This window comes from Ursus americanus, chromosome 21, assembly GCF_024610735.1.
Source record: "Ursus americanus isolate L20-20 chromosome 21, mUrsAme1.1.p, whole genome shotgun sequence".
NCBI lineage: Eukaryota > Metazoa > Chordata > Mammalia > Carnivora > Ursidae > Ursus > Ursus americanus.
In genome coordinates, this window is record NC_142147.1 from 28,503,107 (window position 1) to 28,520,154 (window position 17,048).

Below are 17,048 nucleotides of genomic sequence, written 5' to 3' on the forward strand. Positions count from 1 at the left end.
TGCTTGTGAACCTGACCCTCACTGTCCTAACACACCAAGTTCTCTGGCACCTATCTCCCTCTCGGAGGGGCCTTCCTTGACCTGCTGTGGCTGAATTAGTGTGTGCCCACACGCGCGCACGCACACACACACACACACACACACCACTGCTTGATACTTTTTTTGGTGGTTTATGATGAAAATTTCAAACGTACAGAAAAGCGGAAAGAAATTTAACTTATGCATCAGTTTTTGATGCATTTCATTTCGATGCACACGTCAGTACATGTGGCTCTAAATGCTTCAGCTTGTATATCATTAGCTACATTTCAGTATTTGCTTAGTTTTTTTTCTGGTTGAGGTAAAATTTACAAACAATGAAATCTCAAATCTTAAGTGTACATTCACTGAATTTTGACATGTACATGCATATGTGTAACCCAAACCCTCTTCATTATATAGAACATTTCATCACCCCCAAAAGGTCTCTCATCCCCTTTTCAGTTCATTTCTGCCCAATTCCTACCTCCTAGAGATGGGCACTGTTCTGATTTTTTCCACTACAGAGTTTTCCCTGTTGTAAATCTTCATACATTTGGAATCATAATATGTGCTCTTCTGGGTCCTTCCTTAGCATGTTTTTAATATCCATCCATGTGGTTGCATGTATCAGTAGTCATTGCTTTTTATTGCTGAGTAGTGTTCCAATGTATTCCATCATGCCACAGTTTGTGTACCCGTTCCGTTAATGGACAGTTGAGTTATTTCCAGTTTTTGCTTGTTATGAATAAAGCTGTGATGAAAATTCTTACAAACATCTATTTGTAGACATAAGTCTCCATTTGTTTTGGCTAATTATGTAAAGGAGGAGTTGCTTAGGCCAGGCCAGGTATATGTTTTATTTTATAAAGAACTACCAGACCGTTTCCCAAAATGGCTCCTGCCAACAATGCCTGAGAGTTCCAGTTGCTCTACATCCTCGCCAACACTTGATGTTGCCAGTCTTTTAAATTTTATTGTTTGGCAATTTAGTAAATAGATTGATTGGGGCTCTCCAGAGAAACAGAGCCAGTGGTGGGGGGAAGGAGAAAGGGAAAGAGAGAGAAAGTGATTTATTGTAAGGAGTTGGCTCATGCGGTTGTGGAAACTAAGAAATTCCATGATCTGTCATCTGCAAGTTCAAGATCCAGGAACGCCTTCTGGAGTTAGTTCAGTTTGAGTCTGAAGCCCTGAGAACCAGGAGAACCAATACTCTACGTCCCAGTCTGACGACAGAAGACCAGTGTCCCAGATCAGTCAAGCAGACAGCTCAAAACCTCTTTTTCTGCATCTTTTATTCTGTTCAGCATTTCCAGTGTATTGGGGGATGCCCACCCACATTGGGGAAGGCGATCTGCTTTATTTAGTCTACCAATTCGAATGTTAATTTCATCCAGGAACACCCTCACAAACACACCTAGAAGTAATGTTTAACCAAATATTTGGGCACCCCATGACCCAGCCAAGTTGACACATAGAGTTAACCATGACAACAGACATGTTAAAACACACGCGCACAAACACACACATACACATTAAACTGTTTTTAGGTGTCAGCGTGGCTGTCTTCTAATATCCACTTATGAGAATCTTCTTGGCTCCTGAGGCAACAGGTGAGCCTCAGTCCCTGGAATGGAACTGCAGAGGCTGAGTCCAGAAGAGAGGTGTTGAAAGAAGCAAGTCAGAACTGCTGGGCCTTTTCCTAGTCCAGAATGTTCTCCAGGCAAGAGTGCCTTACCATCTCATAAATTGTGCATTGGTTTCCACTTATTTCTCAGGGGTTGGGCGGGAAAGTATGTGTGAAGAATGTGATATCCACAGCCTCTGCTCTTGGGGACACATCTCTTCGGCAGTATAGAAATGTCAAAGAAAGTCATCCCATGTTTCCCCTTCATCTTTCTTTTGTAATAAATCCCATTTTACAGGGACGCCTGGGTGGCTCAGTCAGTTAAGTGTCTGCCTTCAGCTCAGGTCGTGATCTCAGGGTCCTGGGATCGAGCCCTGCGTTGGGCTCCCTGCTCAGCGGGGAGTCTGCTTCTCCCTCTGCCTCTGCCACTCCCCCTAGTTGTGTGTGTTCCCTCCCTCCCTCTCTCTCTTTCTCTCTCTCTCTCAATAAATAAATAAAATCTTTTTTTAAAAATCCCATTTTACCAAATGCATTTAGTGAAGTGTCATTTCACAGACAAGCACCACAGGATGTGAGAGGGAAAGATCCAGGCTGGAAACTAGGAACTGAACAGTAGGGATGTGGCGTTGAGGGTGGTTCTCTCTGAGCCCCTGGGTGAGGGGAATCTACACCAGCCCCTCTTCCCCGGGACAGGAGGGCCTGCCTGGACGGCCTGGCTTCCTTTTCCCTGGTTGGTGCTTTAGATTCTTCTCCCTTTAGGTGATCCCAGAGACAGGCAGAACTGGGGCAGCGTTAAAATAGCGCATCAGCATAGGAGGGAGGGTCAGGGAGGGAACTGGGGCAACATGCGGAGCACACGTCCCGCCCGAGAAATCAGGTCTTAAAGGAGAAGGTTGCAGTTTTGGGAAAGGAGAAAAACTGATTGACATCCCAAGATGAATGTTGTGGAGGGCTGGGAGGATGGTAACTTGGGCCAGTTGCTCCTGCCTTCCCTCAGTTGCCCTGTCAGTCCGGGAAGGACCCGGGTGCAGGAAGATGCTTACCATACATGACTATGTGCACATTCCCAGGGTCTCTTGGTTTGCCTACCAGTGGACTTACCCTGACCTTGTGGTTACAGCGGTCAAGGCCCTGCACTGGGTGGCGAGTGGGGGTTTGTCTTCTCCCAGGAGCTCTGGTTTGTAGCCCAGCTGAGGATTCCCCCATTTACGTAATCCGCTGTTGAAAGACAGGAAGCAGCTGGGCTCTGGCTGATCACACTCTCGTGGGCTGATCTGGCTGTATAATTTTGAGCTGCTCTGATGACGAGAAAGAACAGAAGTAAGGTCCCCATTAGAAGGGCTCCTCTAGATTGGGGTGGGGGAATCCTGTAGCAGCGTTTGCTTGGTAGAGCCCAGCCGGTGCAGAACTGGGGGGTTACAGACACATTCCCCTCAGTGCCCTGTCATTCCTTCCTTCCTCATTTTGAGAGGTTGGCAGAGAAGGTCTAGGAACCCTATAACTCCCTTGCCTCTGCCACAGCCGGGTGGGAGCACATGACGGCTTAGAGGAACCGCTGTCGGACTTGGCCCGCAAGCCAGGGCTAGCTGGCACTTCACTCTGACAGTGGCACACAGCACGTGCAGGGCGCTGCCTCTGACAGCAAATAAGATAGGGAGAGGTAAAGCGGCTGGGTGTGCGTGCCGTCTGCCTCCCAGCTCCCAGGGTGCGCTGGGCGGTCAGGTCTCACACGCAGGCAGGCAGCGTCCCAAAGGCTCTACCTGTAGCTTTCTCAGGAGGGAAAAGAAAGCATGTCTTATACACACTTCCTGAGTGCTGATGAAGGGCTCTTCTGAAATTTGACTCGATCTCGTCGATCGGGTGACTTTGTGGACCTTGGTCTTTGTCCACAGGGCTGACTTTAAATTGGCTTGAACTTTTTTCCAAAGTGGGATCAGAATTTCCTAGACATTTTAACCTTCAGATAGCTTATAAAGATCATAGTATTTATCATTTCCGTAGGGCTGTTGATGCTGAATCGTGGCTGGACATTTACAAGAAAAGATTGGGGCAGTAGAGTGGTAGCATCCTTCTTGATCATCGATGACCTTTCAGGAAAGAAGGTGGGGACATGGGGACATGAGTTTTTTACCCTTAGTTCTCCTTGTTTTTCCAGCCCTCTTACCTCATGTCCTTTATCTTCTATTTAAAAGGTAATTTGCAAACTCTGGCACTACTGGCTTGGTGCCAAGCAGAAAGCACAGCTCTGTCCTTCCATGTTAACACAATGCCCAGGAAGAAAAAAATTCTCAATTGTTTCCGTTTATGGGATAATCCAGGCCCACAGTGCTTCAGAAGAAAATGCTGGGACAGTGTGGAGGATTTGAAGTTACTCTTTAGTAATACCCAGCGTCTGTGTGGCGTTTATGTTCCTTTGGCCATAGAACGGTTCCTCCTTAGACCAGCCCGCCTGTTGCACAGCTCGGCAAGCAGGGCACACGCGGTGCACTCAGGCTTCTGGGTGCTGTGTGCCAGCTCTGCGAGGTAGAGTTAACAGCAGTACCTGCTCCATAATCTCGTAAATGAGGAGACACATACGGCCCGGTGGCTGGTCACAGTAATGGCTCAGTACATGTGAGCTGTTGTCTGTCATCGCGTGCAAGAGTGGGAGCCACAGAGGCTGAACGGGGAGCCTCGGTCCACACGGGCAGTATGGGAAGTACCATGCACGGTGCTCCAGAAGTTCTGAGGAAACAGATGGGACAAGTAGAGATGGCCACTGCCCCTGCTCCCGGCACACTTTACGTGACCTGTGTCCTCTGTGCCCTCCTGCTCTGCCACCCCCATCTCCCAACCCCCCAAATCCTTGCCCAGCCCTCCTCTTCCTTCCTCCTCGTTCAGTGCTGCCGGGCTTGATGATACATTTGATTAGCTTCTTCGTCGGGTGCTTTCAGGTTTCTTACCTCACCTGATCCTTGCAAGAAGGAGGCAAAGTCCTCTTTTTTTCCAATGAGAAAACGGAGGTCCCAGGTATCTGGAAGCTGGAAAACCCAGGTCATCTTGTCATTTCCCACTCACGTAATAGACCCTGAGTTATTTTTTGATCCTTACCCCACCCCCCCCATTCCAGAGGAAGGTCAGGCAAGTGGTGCTTCCTCTCCCAATGTAACGTTTCCCAACCCACCTCTTTCTTAAAACGCTGTTCTGAGGTGTTTTCCCAGCACCACCAAGCAGTTAACCCAATTTCATCACTGTCTACCCGGGGAAAGCATCAGACCGCACAGGTTAACGGCTCCGTCCGCCAAGACTACCTCCACGTCAGACCCCACACAAGTTCAGGTTGTCACCTCTGCTTCTGCCTGACTGGCTCTTAATCAGACGTTCCCATGACCCCCTTCCCGGGTTCGTTTAATTTGCCAGAGCAGCTCACAGGACTCAGAGAAACACGTACTTGATTACTATTTTATTATAAAAGGATATACTCAGGAACAGCCAGATGGAAGAGTTACAGAGGTCAAGGTAGGGGACAAGGCATGGAGCCCCCATGCCCTGTCCTGGAGCACCACCCTTCCTGAATCTTCATGTGTTCACCGCCCTGGAAGCTCTTTGAGCCCCATCCTTTGGGGTTTTTATGGAGGCTTTATTACATAGGCATAACATTGTTGAAATCATTGGCCATTGGTGATTGAACTCCATCTCTAGCTCCCTCCCCTCCCCAGAGGTTGAGGAGGAGGACCAAAAGTTTAGACCCTCTAATCAGCTGGTTTGTTCTTACAACTAACCCCCATGCTTAGTTTACCAGGGAACTTTCCCAAAGTCACCTCATTAACATAAATTTTGGTGTGGTTGAAAGGGACTTGTTATGAACAACAAGACATTCCTTTCACCTTATGGCTCTGGAGCTATTTCAGGAACCAGTGACAAAAGACCAAATACTATTGGTCTTATTATGTTAGGAAATTCCCAGGGTGTTAGGAACTCTGTGCCAAAAACAGGACGAAGACCAAATACGTAGTTCTTATTGTAAATCACAATATCACATGTGTAGTCGGCTCCTTCTTCCCAGATGGAAAGGACTTTAGATGACCAGCTAAGAAATCTGACTGGTCTCAGCCCCGCCCCCTCAAGTATTTGAGCCCGAGTCTTCCTCAAGACCTCTTTCTCTTTATAATGAGGGCACTGGCCTAAACCTGGGAGTATCACCTTGGTCTGTTTTTCTAGGACATAAATGTCCGATGACATTTCCTTGTAGACCTTCTCGTTGGGTGGCCTGCTTCCCAGTACCTCAGCTATAACTCGACTCCCTGTCCTGCATTCAAGGAGTCATGTTGGGATGCAGGGATGATTGGTGCTATTATAGTGATGACCATGAGTCTGTTCTAGGTTATCAGAAAAGTGAGTAATGCGAGGCGTAAGACCTTTTATCAGTAGTAACAGTTCACTTTAGCACCCCCAGCGACTGTATCGAGGCCTGGTGTTGGAGGAGCTGATTCAGAGAGCAGCCACCCTGGCTTGCCCTCAGCTCTGAGCCCTCAGCCTGCAGACAGGGTGCTAACGTAATAAATTTAAATGAGAAATGTCCTATAGTCATTTCAGGTATCATAAAGCCTTGATCTTTTGAGTCAGAAAAAGGAGGAATCTCCTGAAGAAAATGAGACAATCTCCCAGTGGCTGGTCATTCTGTGAAATCTTACTTAATACTGGTTTATTTGCACGGCCCGCACATGAGGGCAGAGGCAAGGCTGCCGAGGGACCTAGGGTAGATGTGGAGACATCCTCGTTGTACGATACTCAAGTTCATTACTCACCTGTCCACCACGTGTGTCACACTGGGTCTGTAGACTTCTAAACTGGGTTAGAAAAGAATCAGCCTGGTACATTTGAGATCTGGTTTTGCCAGAAAACTGAGGATGGACCCTCCCCCCACCATGTTTCTTTTCAGTCTTCTGGTTTTGTTATTGATGGATTCATAACCACCCAGAGATCAGAAAGTACAGCCCTCACTCAAAGCTTGGCCAGAATCCTTGGATTGATAGCACTTGCAAGACTTTTTCGCTGAGACACAGGATGCTCATGATCTTGGAGGGGAGGGGTCAGGAATGGGGACTATGCCACGGAGTCTGAGGTCCATTTTGTCCAAGGTTAACCAGGCCCTGGATTTTCTGTCTGGTCCTGTAGTTCATTATCACTGAAAAGAGCAAAGTTTGGAGAAGACTTTAAGCAAAGTGCTTGTGCCCTACATGGAACACAGGAGCTGACTTGCTTCCTGTCTCCGCACCTGCAGCTGTCAAAGTCCAGGGTTTCCATAGAGAATGAGCAAGGCCCTGGGAAGAAAGGTGTGACCTCCTCCTCTGTCCGGTAGCAGCTAACAGTCAGTACAAGTCCTCTGCCTTTTGTCTGTTTCATAGGAAATGTTGCCAACAGATATTACCAATATCCAGTGAAACTGTGCATGGAACACTTTGACAAGTAAACAGGAGAGTCAAATTTTCACAAGATTTACATGTGCTGTATTGGACCTAGGAGATCCAGGCTGGGTGGGTAGGAATTACAGTCACAGAAGGGGGAAGCTGCAATGTGTGAAATTTGATGTGAACAAATAAGTAATAACTTTCCAATGGTAATAGATCTTTTTGGTAGAATGGAAAATAACCGATCATTTGAAAATAAGTCAGGGAACTGTGTTTGCTTAATGGAGTTCAGCTCAGAAGATTCTCAGTGGAAATCTCCAATATTGGTACAGTTCTGACAAAACTGCTTGGATGTATAAGCAGTCCAGACACCCCTGGTAGCGGGACAGTAGGGTCACACCACCCCGTGTTCGCCGGGCGTTGTGCAACAGCTGTTACTCCTAGTGGCATATGGCCAAGGCGCGCATGGCATCTGGGAGTACTCCAGAGGGCCACCCTGCTGCTCCACGCTCTCAGAGGACAGCTGCCTGAGCCACAGGGAGGCCGGGTGCCCTGGGTGAGGGAGGGAGGTGCTACCTGGTTCCAGGGGGTGGGGGAGCCAGGGGAGGGATGGAGGTGCTGACCTGGCGGTAGGGCTTCCTCCCACAGGTGGCCCAGCCAAGTGGTTTGAGGGCTGTGAGGAGGAAGGGCATTAAACGCTTTGTTATTCAAAGACTGATGATTTGTTTGCCTTGATTGCGTTCCTCCCTATTCCTGCTGCCCACTAGACCCCCTTGGGAAAGGGTCTCAAGGTAAATAAAACTCAAACCAGCTGCCAATGCCTTCTGATAAGCTTCGCTGCCCAGGGGCCTGTGGCAGGGACAGCACTGTCCGGACAGTGGGAGTTGGGAGGCTGTGGTAAAATAACAGAATTAGTAAAGGGGAGACCGGGTGTATCTAGATTGCAGTTCTCCATGTTGACTCTGACCCCACGTGGCCATAGCTATCCAAGGGCCTCTGTGTTGATTGTGGGTGTGCTTGGTCTGGAGGAAGCATTTCATACTGTTTTCCTCTCTTTCAGGTTTCAAGTGCCCCATTTGTTCCAAGTCTGTGGCTTCTGATGAGATGGAAATGCACTTTATAATGTGTCTGAGCAAACCTCGCCTCTCCTACAACGGTAAGGGTTTGGCGGGGGGAGCCTCCGAGTGAGGGTGTTTGGCGGGGGGAGCCTCGAGTTCACGTGGCTCTGGGCAGCGTGACGCCGCGCTCTCCGGCGGGGATGCCTGCACAGCGTTGAGGCATCGGCTGGTCACAGAGTCTTGGTGCAGCAGCTGGGGAGGAAGCAGAGTAGAACAGGAAGGAAGGCCCAGGGGCCAGGCCCACTGCACCGGACAGTCTCTCTGGTTGTCAGGTAGGCCTTTTGCCCCTGAGTTCCTCGGACCTCGGGTTGGGAGATGCAGCCTTTGCCCATTTATACACCTGCCCACAGAGGGCTCGGGGGGAACGCCACCTCCTCAGGGGAGAAGGCACCTGTGCCGCTGGTGTGCACAGCAGAATAAGTTCAGTAAGTGGACGCCCTTCAGGGATTAAAAATGCTGACCTGCTACCTAGTCGGTCCACCAAGGCCACACTGCTTCCTACCTTGGAGGCTGCCTCAGAGCTGAGCAGTGAGTGCAGCAGGGCTAGAATCACCAGGCCAGGCCATCCCGTAAAACGCGGTACCTCTGTAGATGAAGGAAGTGTCCACATCAGCCTGGTATGCTGTGGGTAAAGATTTGTGACCCAGCCGATCTGAAGTCCAAGTCTGCCTCCGTCACTTACTCACTGTACAGTCTTAGACAAGTTGCTCAGCTTAGCAGAGCCCTGGTTTTCTGGTCCATGAAATGGGACTGTCAGCAACATGACTCTTAGGATTTCTATCAGAATAAAGTAAGATATTTACCTCTCAAACCTTTCAATACAGAGCCTGGCACACGGTCAGTGCTCAGGAAGTTACAGCTGGCATCGATCGAGACAGTCACCCTCAAGGATGTGAGCCCATGCGTGGGGTTCTGCTCGTCATTTTCCAGAGTGGACTGACCTCTCTTTAGTGCTGGGCACCGTGGGCCGCCAGCAGCACTCTGGTCTGCCACTGTTGTGTGCTTACTCTGGTCTTCAGACCCTGTCCACCAGAGAAATGCATCTTCTGCAGGAACAGACACTGGATCTGAGGGGGGTGTGTTCCAGCCCTGTCACAGGGCTGCTTTCTGGGGTTGAAGTCCTAGCAGTGCTGGGGATGAACTCTGTGATTTCTCAGTCTGTGGACTGGATGGGAGGTGAGCCTGGGATCACTTGAGCCCCATCCTGACGACGAAAGTTTCCTGAGTAGACTTTCCTTCCAGAGCTGTCCTTGGCCTCCTGCCTCCTCAGACCCAGATACACTCCTGGCTCCACACAGCATTAGCCTAGGGAGGCCTGATGATTCCAGATTGTTCCTGCAAAGTACATCTGACAAATCTGATCTACTCCTTCTCCTAAAAACACACCCTACTATTCTCTTATCTCTTATTTACTAGCTCAGCCGAAAGACCCTGCATGCGTGTGGGCAGGCCAATTACCTTCTTGTCTCAACTACCCTCAGTCTGGTCATTTTGCTCGGGTGGGAGGACCGGCTGCAGAGCAAGTTGTGGTCCTCCCTCTGCCCCCAGCGTTTCCTTCCCCTTTATTTCCCACCTGGTGCCCAGGAAGCCCGTCTTCTATCCAGGGACAGCCTCTCCCTGTCCCTGGACATTGACTGCTGCCACTTCTGTGAAACATTGTCATGTGAGCTCTGGGCGTCCTGTCAGACTCGTCAGTGTACGTTCCGTAAACGGTGCTCCAGCTCCACTTTGTTCTGCTCCTCGTCTCTGCCTGGGACCATGGAGGAAGACGTGTCTTCTCCCATGGCCCACAGCCCTCCCCAGCCATGGCCTCAGAAACTGTGTTCACTTATTCTCCACATGTGCAGAGCCCTCATGAAGACCGCTTTTTGTCCTGTGGGTGGCTGGGGAGAGTTCTCTGTTGACACTGCCTTGCTGTCAAGAACACAAAGCAGCCTCAGAGTGGGCTCCATCCGAGAGGACTGAGCTCTTGACATCATCAGGGAGAACTTTGCAAGGGCAGCTGTGGAGGACAGAGCGCTCTTGGGGCCACCTGAGTAAGAGGTACCCACATGCCCCATTTGAAGAACAGAGAAGGTGAGGGCCTTATAAGTGCCCAGTGCTTCCCGGAGCTCTCCTCCCTGCCCACAGTCAGGGCAGGGCCCCCTCTGCCTGTCCCTTTCACTTCCATGGGAGAGCCGGCTTGGCAGCCCAGCCTGAGCCTGTGCCACCCACAGAAGTCACACTCAGAGTCAGAATCCCCTTAGAGGGAGAAGAAGTTGGCCAACCAGCCTGAGACAGAACTGCAGCTGTTCCCATTCTGGTCCCATTTTCCCCTCCTCCTCTAACTGAAAACCACCCCTTCAGGATGTGAGAGAGAGAGAGAGAGAGAGTGAGTGTGTGTGTGTGTGTGTGTGTGTGTGTGTGTGTGTGTAAACTAGAGGCTTTAAACTCAAGGTTCTCTTTTGCAAAAGCCAATCCTTCCCAGCAGAGGCAAGGAGAGGCATGTTACATCTGGTCCTGTCAGTGGAATTTGACTTAAGGCCATGAAGATGCTTCAGAAATGATGGCTGGCCTCTCTCTGGACACTTACTGCCTTCATGGCTGGGCTCCCAGTAGCCAGTCTCTGTTTGCTGAAGACGTCTGAACCTTCCAAATAAGAGAAGGCGTTTGCCACCTCGGGTGTGTGTGTGGAGTGGAAGTCTTCAGAGCTGGTCTAGGGCCTGTTCTAGTTCACATAAAGGACAGGCCTTTCAGGGGCCATAGGCCACCCAAGTCAGGACCTCTGGGTGTTTATTTTGGTTTTGCCAATAACATACTTTACCCATGATTTCTCCCCACCCATCCCATCCTCCCCACCTTCACTTTATCTTTTCTATTAAAAAGAAATGTGAGGAGACTTAAAGAGTCTGTCAAGTGTGGAGCTCCCAGAATCTTCTGGAAAATGGGCAAGATGAGTCTTTCTTAGTGGATAGAGAGCAAAGTGCTGTTTTTTCATGAAGATTCACCAGAACTCCTGGTCACTCCCCTGGAGATTTCTCATCTGCATACACATACACACACTTTCTGTAATTGCTGGCACTAATTGGGGAAATTTCTAGAAAATTTACAGTGGTTATATAAGATGAAATTTAGTTAACCACCAAAGGAAAAAAAGTAGAAACCTCCTAAATGAGGCAGATAGAAAGTAGTATTTTTCTTATTATGAGGGTTGGCCTGAGCCGTGGGTTGGAAAGCCTCCAGTAGCGGCCTGCCAGATTTAAAAAAAAAAAAAAAAAAAAGCCAACTTAGGAAAGGCAAGACTAGTTTAACTGGTCTACCCAGTGCTCAAGAGGAATGTGAAGAGCAGGAGCTGGTGCTCCCAGGGTAAGCACCTGCCTAGGAAGGCTTGTGAGTAGCTACCCCAGGCTGAGGGTGCAGGGAGGGTGCCAGACCCTAGGGCACTGATGTTCCATCCTTCCTTCTCCTCATCCACGGGCCTCTCTGAACTTAGGACCCCTAGGAAATGAGGGAGGAGTTGGTGGGTCCCACTTTTGTGGGTAAATGCAGTGAGCTTGAATGCGCCTTTAATTTCTCTCCCTTTCCAACATCTGTTTGTAGTTCTGAGACCGGGGAGCTCGCCCTCAAGAATCTGCAGTCAAATTTTGACCTTCACATTGCTCAGCTAGCAGAATGAGCCTTGAGATGGGCTGGGGACCTGATTTTGTTGTGAACAGAAGAGAGTCCTAATACTAGCATGCTAGAACATGCTAGATGGCCAGTTGTCCATGGAAAGTTTAGGGGGCCTTGATTCCAAGACCAACCAGGAGGTCCGTGGCCCCAGGAGATTCTGGGGTGTCTCGGGTTCCTTTGCCAGCAGTATTAAGGAGAGCTTGGTGGCTATCACAGCAGCTTCAGGAGATGTTCACCTCTCTTCTGGAGGCTGACCCACGCCCTGCTTCTTAGGTCCTAACCTCTCTCTCTCTTCTTCTCTGCCAGAAGTCATTTCCCCCAACTTGAGGGCTCTGAAAATGCTGTGTGTCACACAAAGTTTCTTTAAAGGAGAGGGAATCTGACTCTCCTAAAAGCAGGAATATCTCCCGCTAGTTTAACCCGAGCCAGCAGACTTGTGTGAATGGTGCTTATTTGGCCTGCGTCCCTGCTGAGACCCTGTGGTTGGGATATAAGTGCCTTTTCTTAGCCCTGGAGGAACCAGGTCCTGGCCGAGGAGTGTGCCCAGCCCAGTGGGGCCCTGCCATGGGCTAGTGTTAGATGCTGCAGCAGTGCCAGACTCAGAGGTGTCCCTCCTACAGGAGGGAAGGCTGGAGGGAGCTCCAGCAGGGTAAGGAGTCAGGGAGCAGGAGACCCACAGGGGCTCACCACAGTGGGGACACCGCGATCAGGTGGCTACAGGAGAAGGGACTGAGTGGGGTCCCCGTGGGGAACCCCAGTAATGATGAAGCCCTCCAGGCCTGAGCTCTAATGGCTGACCTCTCTGGGCTTCCATCCTTGCAGCCAATCCACCAAAACAATTGGAGCACGCTCCATAACCTGGGGATGCCCCTTTTCCTGGAGATCTCCCAAGAAGGGAGCTGGCAAGACCTGGCATTGGTGGCACTGCCCCTGCCCAGCCCCCAGGAGACGGGCCGGCAGCTCTGCATGTTGCTGAGGAAGCTGCAGGACCAGGCTCTGCTGCCCTGGGCTGGAAATGAGGCCAGGAGGTGGAGTCGGAGTCTGTGTCATTTGCTAGGGGTTCTCCCTCTGGCTCCTACCTTCCTTCCCACTAGGGCCTTGACTGCTGTTAGGCACCAGGGGAAATGCACTGTGTATGGTCCTGCTCTCAGCTGGGGGCTCCAAGCTGCACCAACTTCAGCCTGCCCCCCAGGATGCTGGCAGAAATGGATCTGCAGCTGTTTGGGCCTTCCCGCCCCCTCCATGACGCCAGCGGCTCTGTGGGTCCCCTGGGGAATGTGGGAGCCGGGGCTCTCCACAGGGCAGCAAAGCCTCACAGTGGCACTCAGAGGGCAGCAGTGCAGCTCCCTACATCTAGGCTCCTCCTTCTTGGGCCCCACGTGCACATTTCTACAAGAATTGAAGGATCTGAAACTGTGAGTTGGATGGTGTTTTCCAGCCCCATAGGGAAAAGACCCTATTGCCTGGTCTTCTAAAGAAAGGAGGTAAGGTGGCCGAGTAGAAGGAACTTGTCTTGGGAACGCCACTTACCAGTTACATGAGCTGATTCAGAGACACTGCCCCCCCCCCAAAGGATCTTTAGGATTCACTGAGATGTTTCTGTGAAGTCCTGGCATACAGCTGGCCCCAAAGAAGTGAAGCCTACTTTTTCTCCTCCTAGATCTTTCTGTGACAAACAGCAGCTGTCAGAGTGCTCCCCCTGTATCTCAGGAAGGGAACAGAAGTATGCAAGTCACCTCCCACCGCTGCCCCACCTCAGCCCCTGCCCAGGCATCACCCTCCACGCCCCCTCCCCACGCTGTGGCACCAGAGAGCTTTGCCTCTAGTTTGGCTCCCTGGTCTAGTTGGAGGGACAGGCATTGGCATCACTTAGCACCACCCCCAGCCAGACCAAACACTTCTAAAGTCCCGCTTGGGCAGTGACATTGGCTGTGCACAGGGCATCAGGAAGCTTGGGTGGAGTGGGGCCCGGGGCAGGGGAGCGGGGGTTGGTGGTTAGGAGCCAGTAAGAAAAAGGCAGAAAGCAGAGCTTCATTAATGTGTTCTTGTCAACCAGCATCCATTGAGACCCCCTCCTGTGGGTACCTGAGGATGCCAAGGGACATTTGTGTCTGTCTACCAGGTGGCCTCAATTTGTGCCAGGCCCAGGGTCCTTGGCTTCGGGCCTGGAGGTCCCCAACACCAACACTGCAGCCTCCTGCAGGAAGAGTATGGAAATCCCGTGGAAATCCCGTAGGAACCTGTTGATAGCCAGGCATCAGTTTCAGTTATTTCCACTCCCCTGCTGAGCTCCCAGGGACTGATAGGCTGCTGATTCCAGAGCTCCAGGGATTGGGACAGGAAGTTTTACTCAGCCCACTCAGGCCTGTGACCGGATCTGTGTACCTCCTGCTTTCCGCTCTGGGAAGAATGCCTCTCCCCGGGCACCGCGCTGGGTGTGGACACCGCTGGCCTCCCCACACTGTCGGGTTCCCGGCCTCTAACTCCTCCCTGCCCTCGCCACTCCAGGCCCCCTTTTGCAGCTAGGATCTAGGCCCCAGTGAAATGTGCTCCCCACTGTGTGCCAGCCGGGGTGGGGCAGCCCACAGTTTCTTCCCACCCGTGCTGTAGCCCCAAGCTGGCTGGTGAGGCGCAGCACGGCGCTGTTTGCCAATGTGCCTCGCAGAGTGTTCTGTGCTGGTAATTGATTGTTAGGAAGAAAATGCATCTGACCTTCATGTGCTCAAGCCTGAGTCCTTGGTAAGAAAAAAGAACCGCCCTTGTGCCTCCTGTCTCCTACGCCCTCCGCTTCCCGTAGTGACATCCAGTATGCAAAGAGAGGAGGGTTGAGGCCATTCCTGTTGAAGAAGCAAACCTCGAGTCTTACCTCCATTCCCAGCTCCCACCCCGTATCTCTGTCACGTGTGCCCTGGCCTGGAGCCGGCGCAGGTGGACAGCACAGCTGGCCGGGCAGGAAGCTATTTGGGACCCAAGGGAATTCTAACCCGCCCCTTGGCCTCACAGCTGGGGTGCCGGTTGGGGAGGGGGGGCATGCAAGGGACACTGACTTGGCGTCTGTGAACTTACTGCACCGCGAGGTTAGAAACTCATCCCTAAGTGTGGAGAGAAGCACATGAGAGGTAGCTGGGCCCAAACTCACTTTACCAATGAGACGCCTGAGGCTGAGAGGGCAGAAGTCAGCGCCCAGGAATATCTGCAGCGCGGCTCTGCCTTCTCAAAGCCACACTGGTTTTCCTCCCATCTTTATTGGGGGGTTTTCCTCCAATGCTTTATTATGAAAATGTCAGACATCCAGCAGAGGTTGAGGGTTTTCTGTGAACACCCAAATCCTCCCCCCCCCCCCCGTCCGGCGTCTGTGTTTTCCTGCACTTGGTTAGTCACACGGCTCCGTCTTCACCTGTCCATGTGTCTCAGAGCCAAACAAAAACACCAGTGCACTGCCTTCTTGGGTTTTTTAATTCTAAAGGTAATGCGTGTGCAAATAATCTTAAAAATACATAAAAACATTTTGCTTCTAGTCTTCCTTTCCTCCACCATTGACGTGTAGATCCTCCCAGATGTTTTCTGTGCTTACACGAACATTCAGATGCACACTTATCTCAGTATGGAGGGCATCGGGTGCTTTAGGAAATGGGATCACGCCCTTTTACCGATCCACCACTTGCCACATTCGGAGTCTGAGGTGACACCCCAGTGGCCGACTGATGATGCGCCATCTGGTTTCTGTTCTCGTCACCCTTTCAGGTGGGCCTGTAAGTTAGTTAGCCTGATGTTAGCAGGAAATGACCCCAGGCTGTCGTGGCCGGGCAGCTGAGAGTGACTTCTCTCACAGCTCCTGTGCACAGGAACGTCTGTACTGAACTGGTCCTGTCTTCGGCTTTTTCCTCAGGGTTCCTGATGGGAAGCTTTGAGGCACTTTAGCTCTCTAGGCCATGAAGAAGCCTCGTTTTCTGGGTCCCAGATGTTTCCCTTCCCACCAGAATAATCAGAGTACCCAGAAACAGCAAGGGAGGGGGGCACCAAGTGAAGGGTTCCAGGCCCTGCACTACCACTCACGGACCCCCAACTTAGGCAAGATGCTTGGCAAAATGGGAGTAACACGTATGCCCTGCCTTGCTCGTGAAATTGACACACACGCGTGCGCACACACACACGCACGATCTCAGTATGTATCACTGGCAGTGCTCGAGAACCAGTGAGATCTATCAGTAGTGAGGAACTGATCCGGCTCCCAGCTCACCTTTCTTCACATCCATAACCCCACTCTCGGTATTTCTCCTGTGGTTTTGGGAACTTCTGAGTAACTTTGGCTGCTTTTCCCCCTGCACCTGCCTTTCAGATGTTAGAGTTAACCTTGTGTTCTGTCTTCTGCCTTCTTGAATTTCAGTTGAATCTCTCTCCCACTTCTACCCCTGTCACCCACGTCTCTCTTCTAAACCCCAGATCTGGACTCCAGTGGACTCCTGGAGGTTTCCTTAGTGCGTCCCAGTGGAGACGCCTGGTCAGTGCCGCCCACCCACCTCTGAACTCCCTTCTCATGCCTGTCCTCCTCTTCCTGGGTCCCCTCTCCTCGTGACGAGCGTGAGCCATCCATCCCTCCTTGCCCCTGTGGCTAGTGCAGGCCCCGAGTCCTTCCCTCCTGCACTGCTGCATTGGCCTCCAGAGTGGGCTCCCCATCTCTGAGCTCTGCCGGCCCGTTCTCCAGCCCGTTCTCCAGGAGTCAGCAGAGACCAGCTGTGATTGGAATGCGTCTCCAGGGCCTCGCCGTGAACCAGATGAAGCCGAGGCAGCAGTGCAGAACATGAGTTCGTCCTGGGGGTATCGGTCTCACCCACCCCCACCCCCACCCCCACTGTGGCCCCACGTCTCTCTGCACACACCATAGCAAACTTCGTGCTGTTCCCAGTGCACGGATACTGTTCCCTTTGCCTGAAATGCCCTTCCCTGAACGGTCCCCACCCTGGTAGGGCATCAGCCATACCTTCGTAACTGAGCTTGTATGCATCATAAGGCTTCCTAGAAATTCGTGTGCTGTTCATGTCTATTTTCTTGTCCGCCTCCCCTGTGAGACTATGACTTCCATCCTGAGACTGCAGCTTGTTCACAGAGTTGCCAGCACCAGAATGTCATAGAAATGTAGTAAGGGGCTGCTGCCCCAGCCACGGTGCTCCCCTGATTCTTTTCGGGCTTTTCCAGCCGTGGCTGTGTGAGGGGCCTGGGATGTGCAGTAGTTTCCTTCCTTTT

The 17,048-nt window shown here is 51.4% G+C and overlaps 1 protein-coding gene across 4 annotated transcripts in view; it reads left to right on the plus strand.

Moving 5' to 3' along the window:
- The window catches only part of ZNRF1 (zinc and ring finger 1), a 96,309-nt gene that overhangs the window by 71,715 nt on the left and 7,546 nt on the right, over positions 1–17,048 (plus strand). For all 4 annotated transcript variants that reach the window (XM_045795993.2, XM_045795994.2, XM_045795995.2 and 1 more), the window contains exon 2: positions 8,096–8,191. In XM_045795993.2, the coding sequence (XP_045651949.1) occupies positions 8,096–8,191 (96 nt within the window). The remainder of the gene's footprint in view (positions 1–8,095; positions 8,192–17,048) is intronic.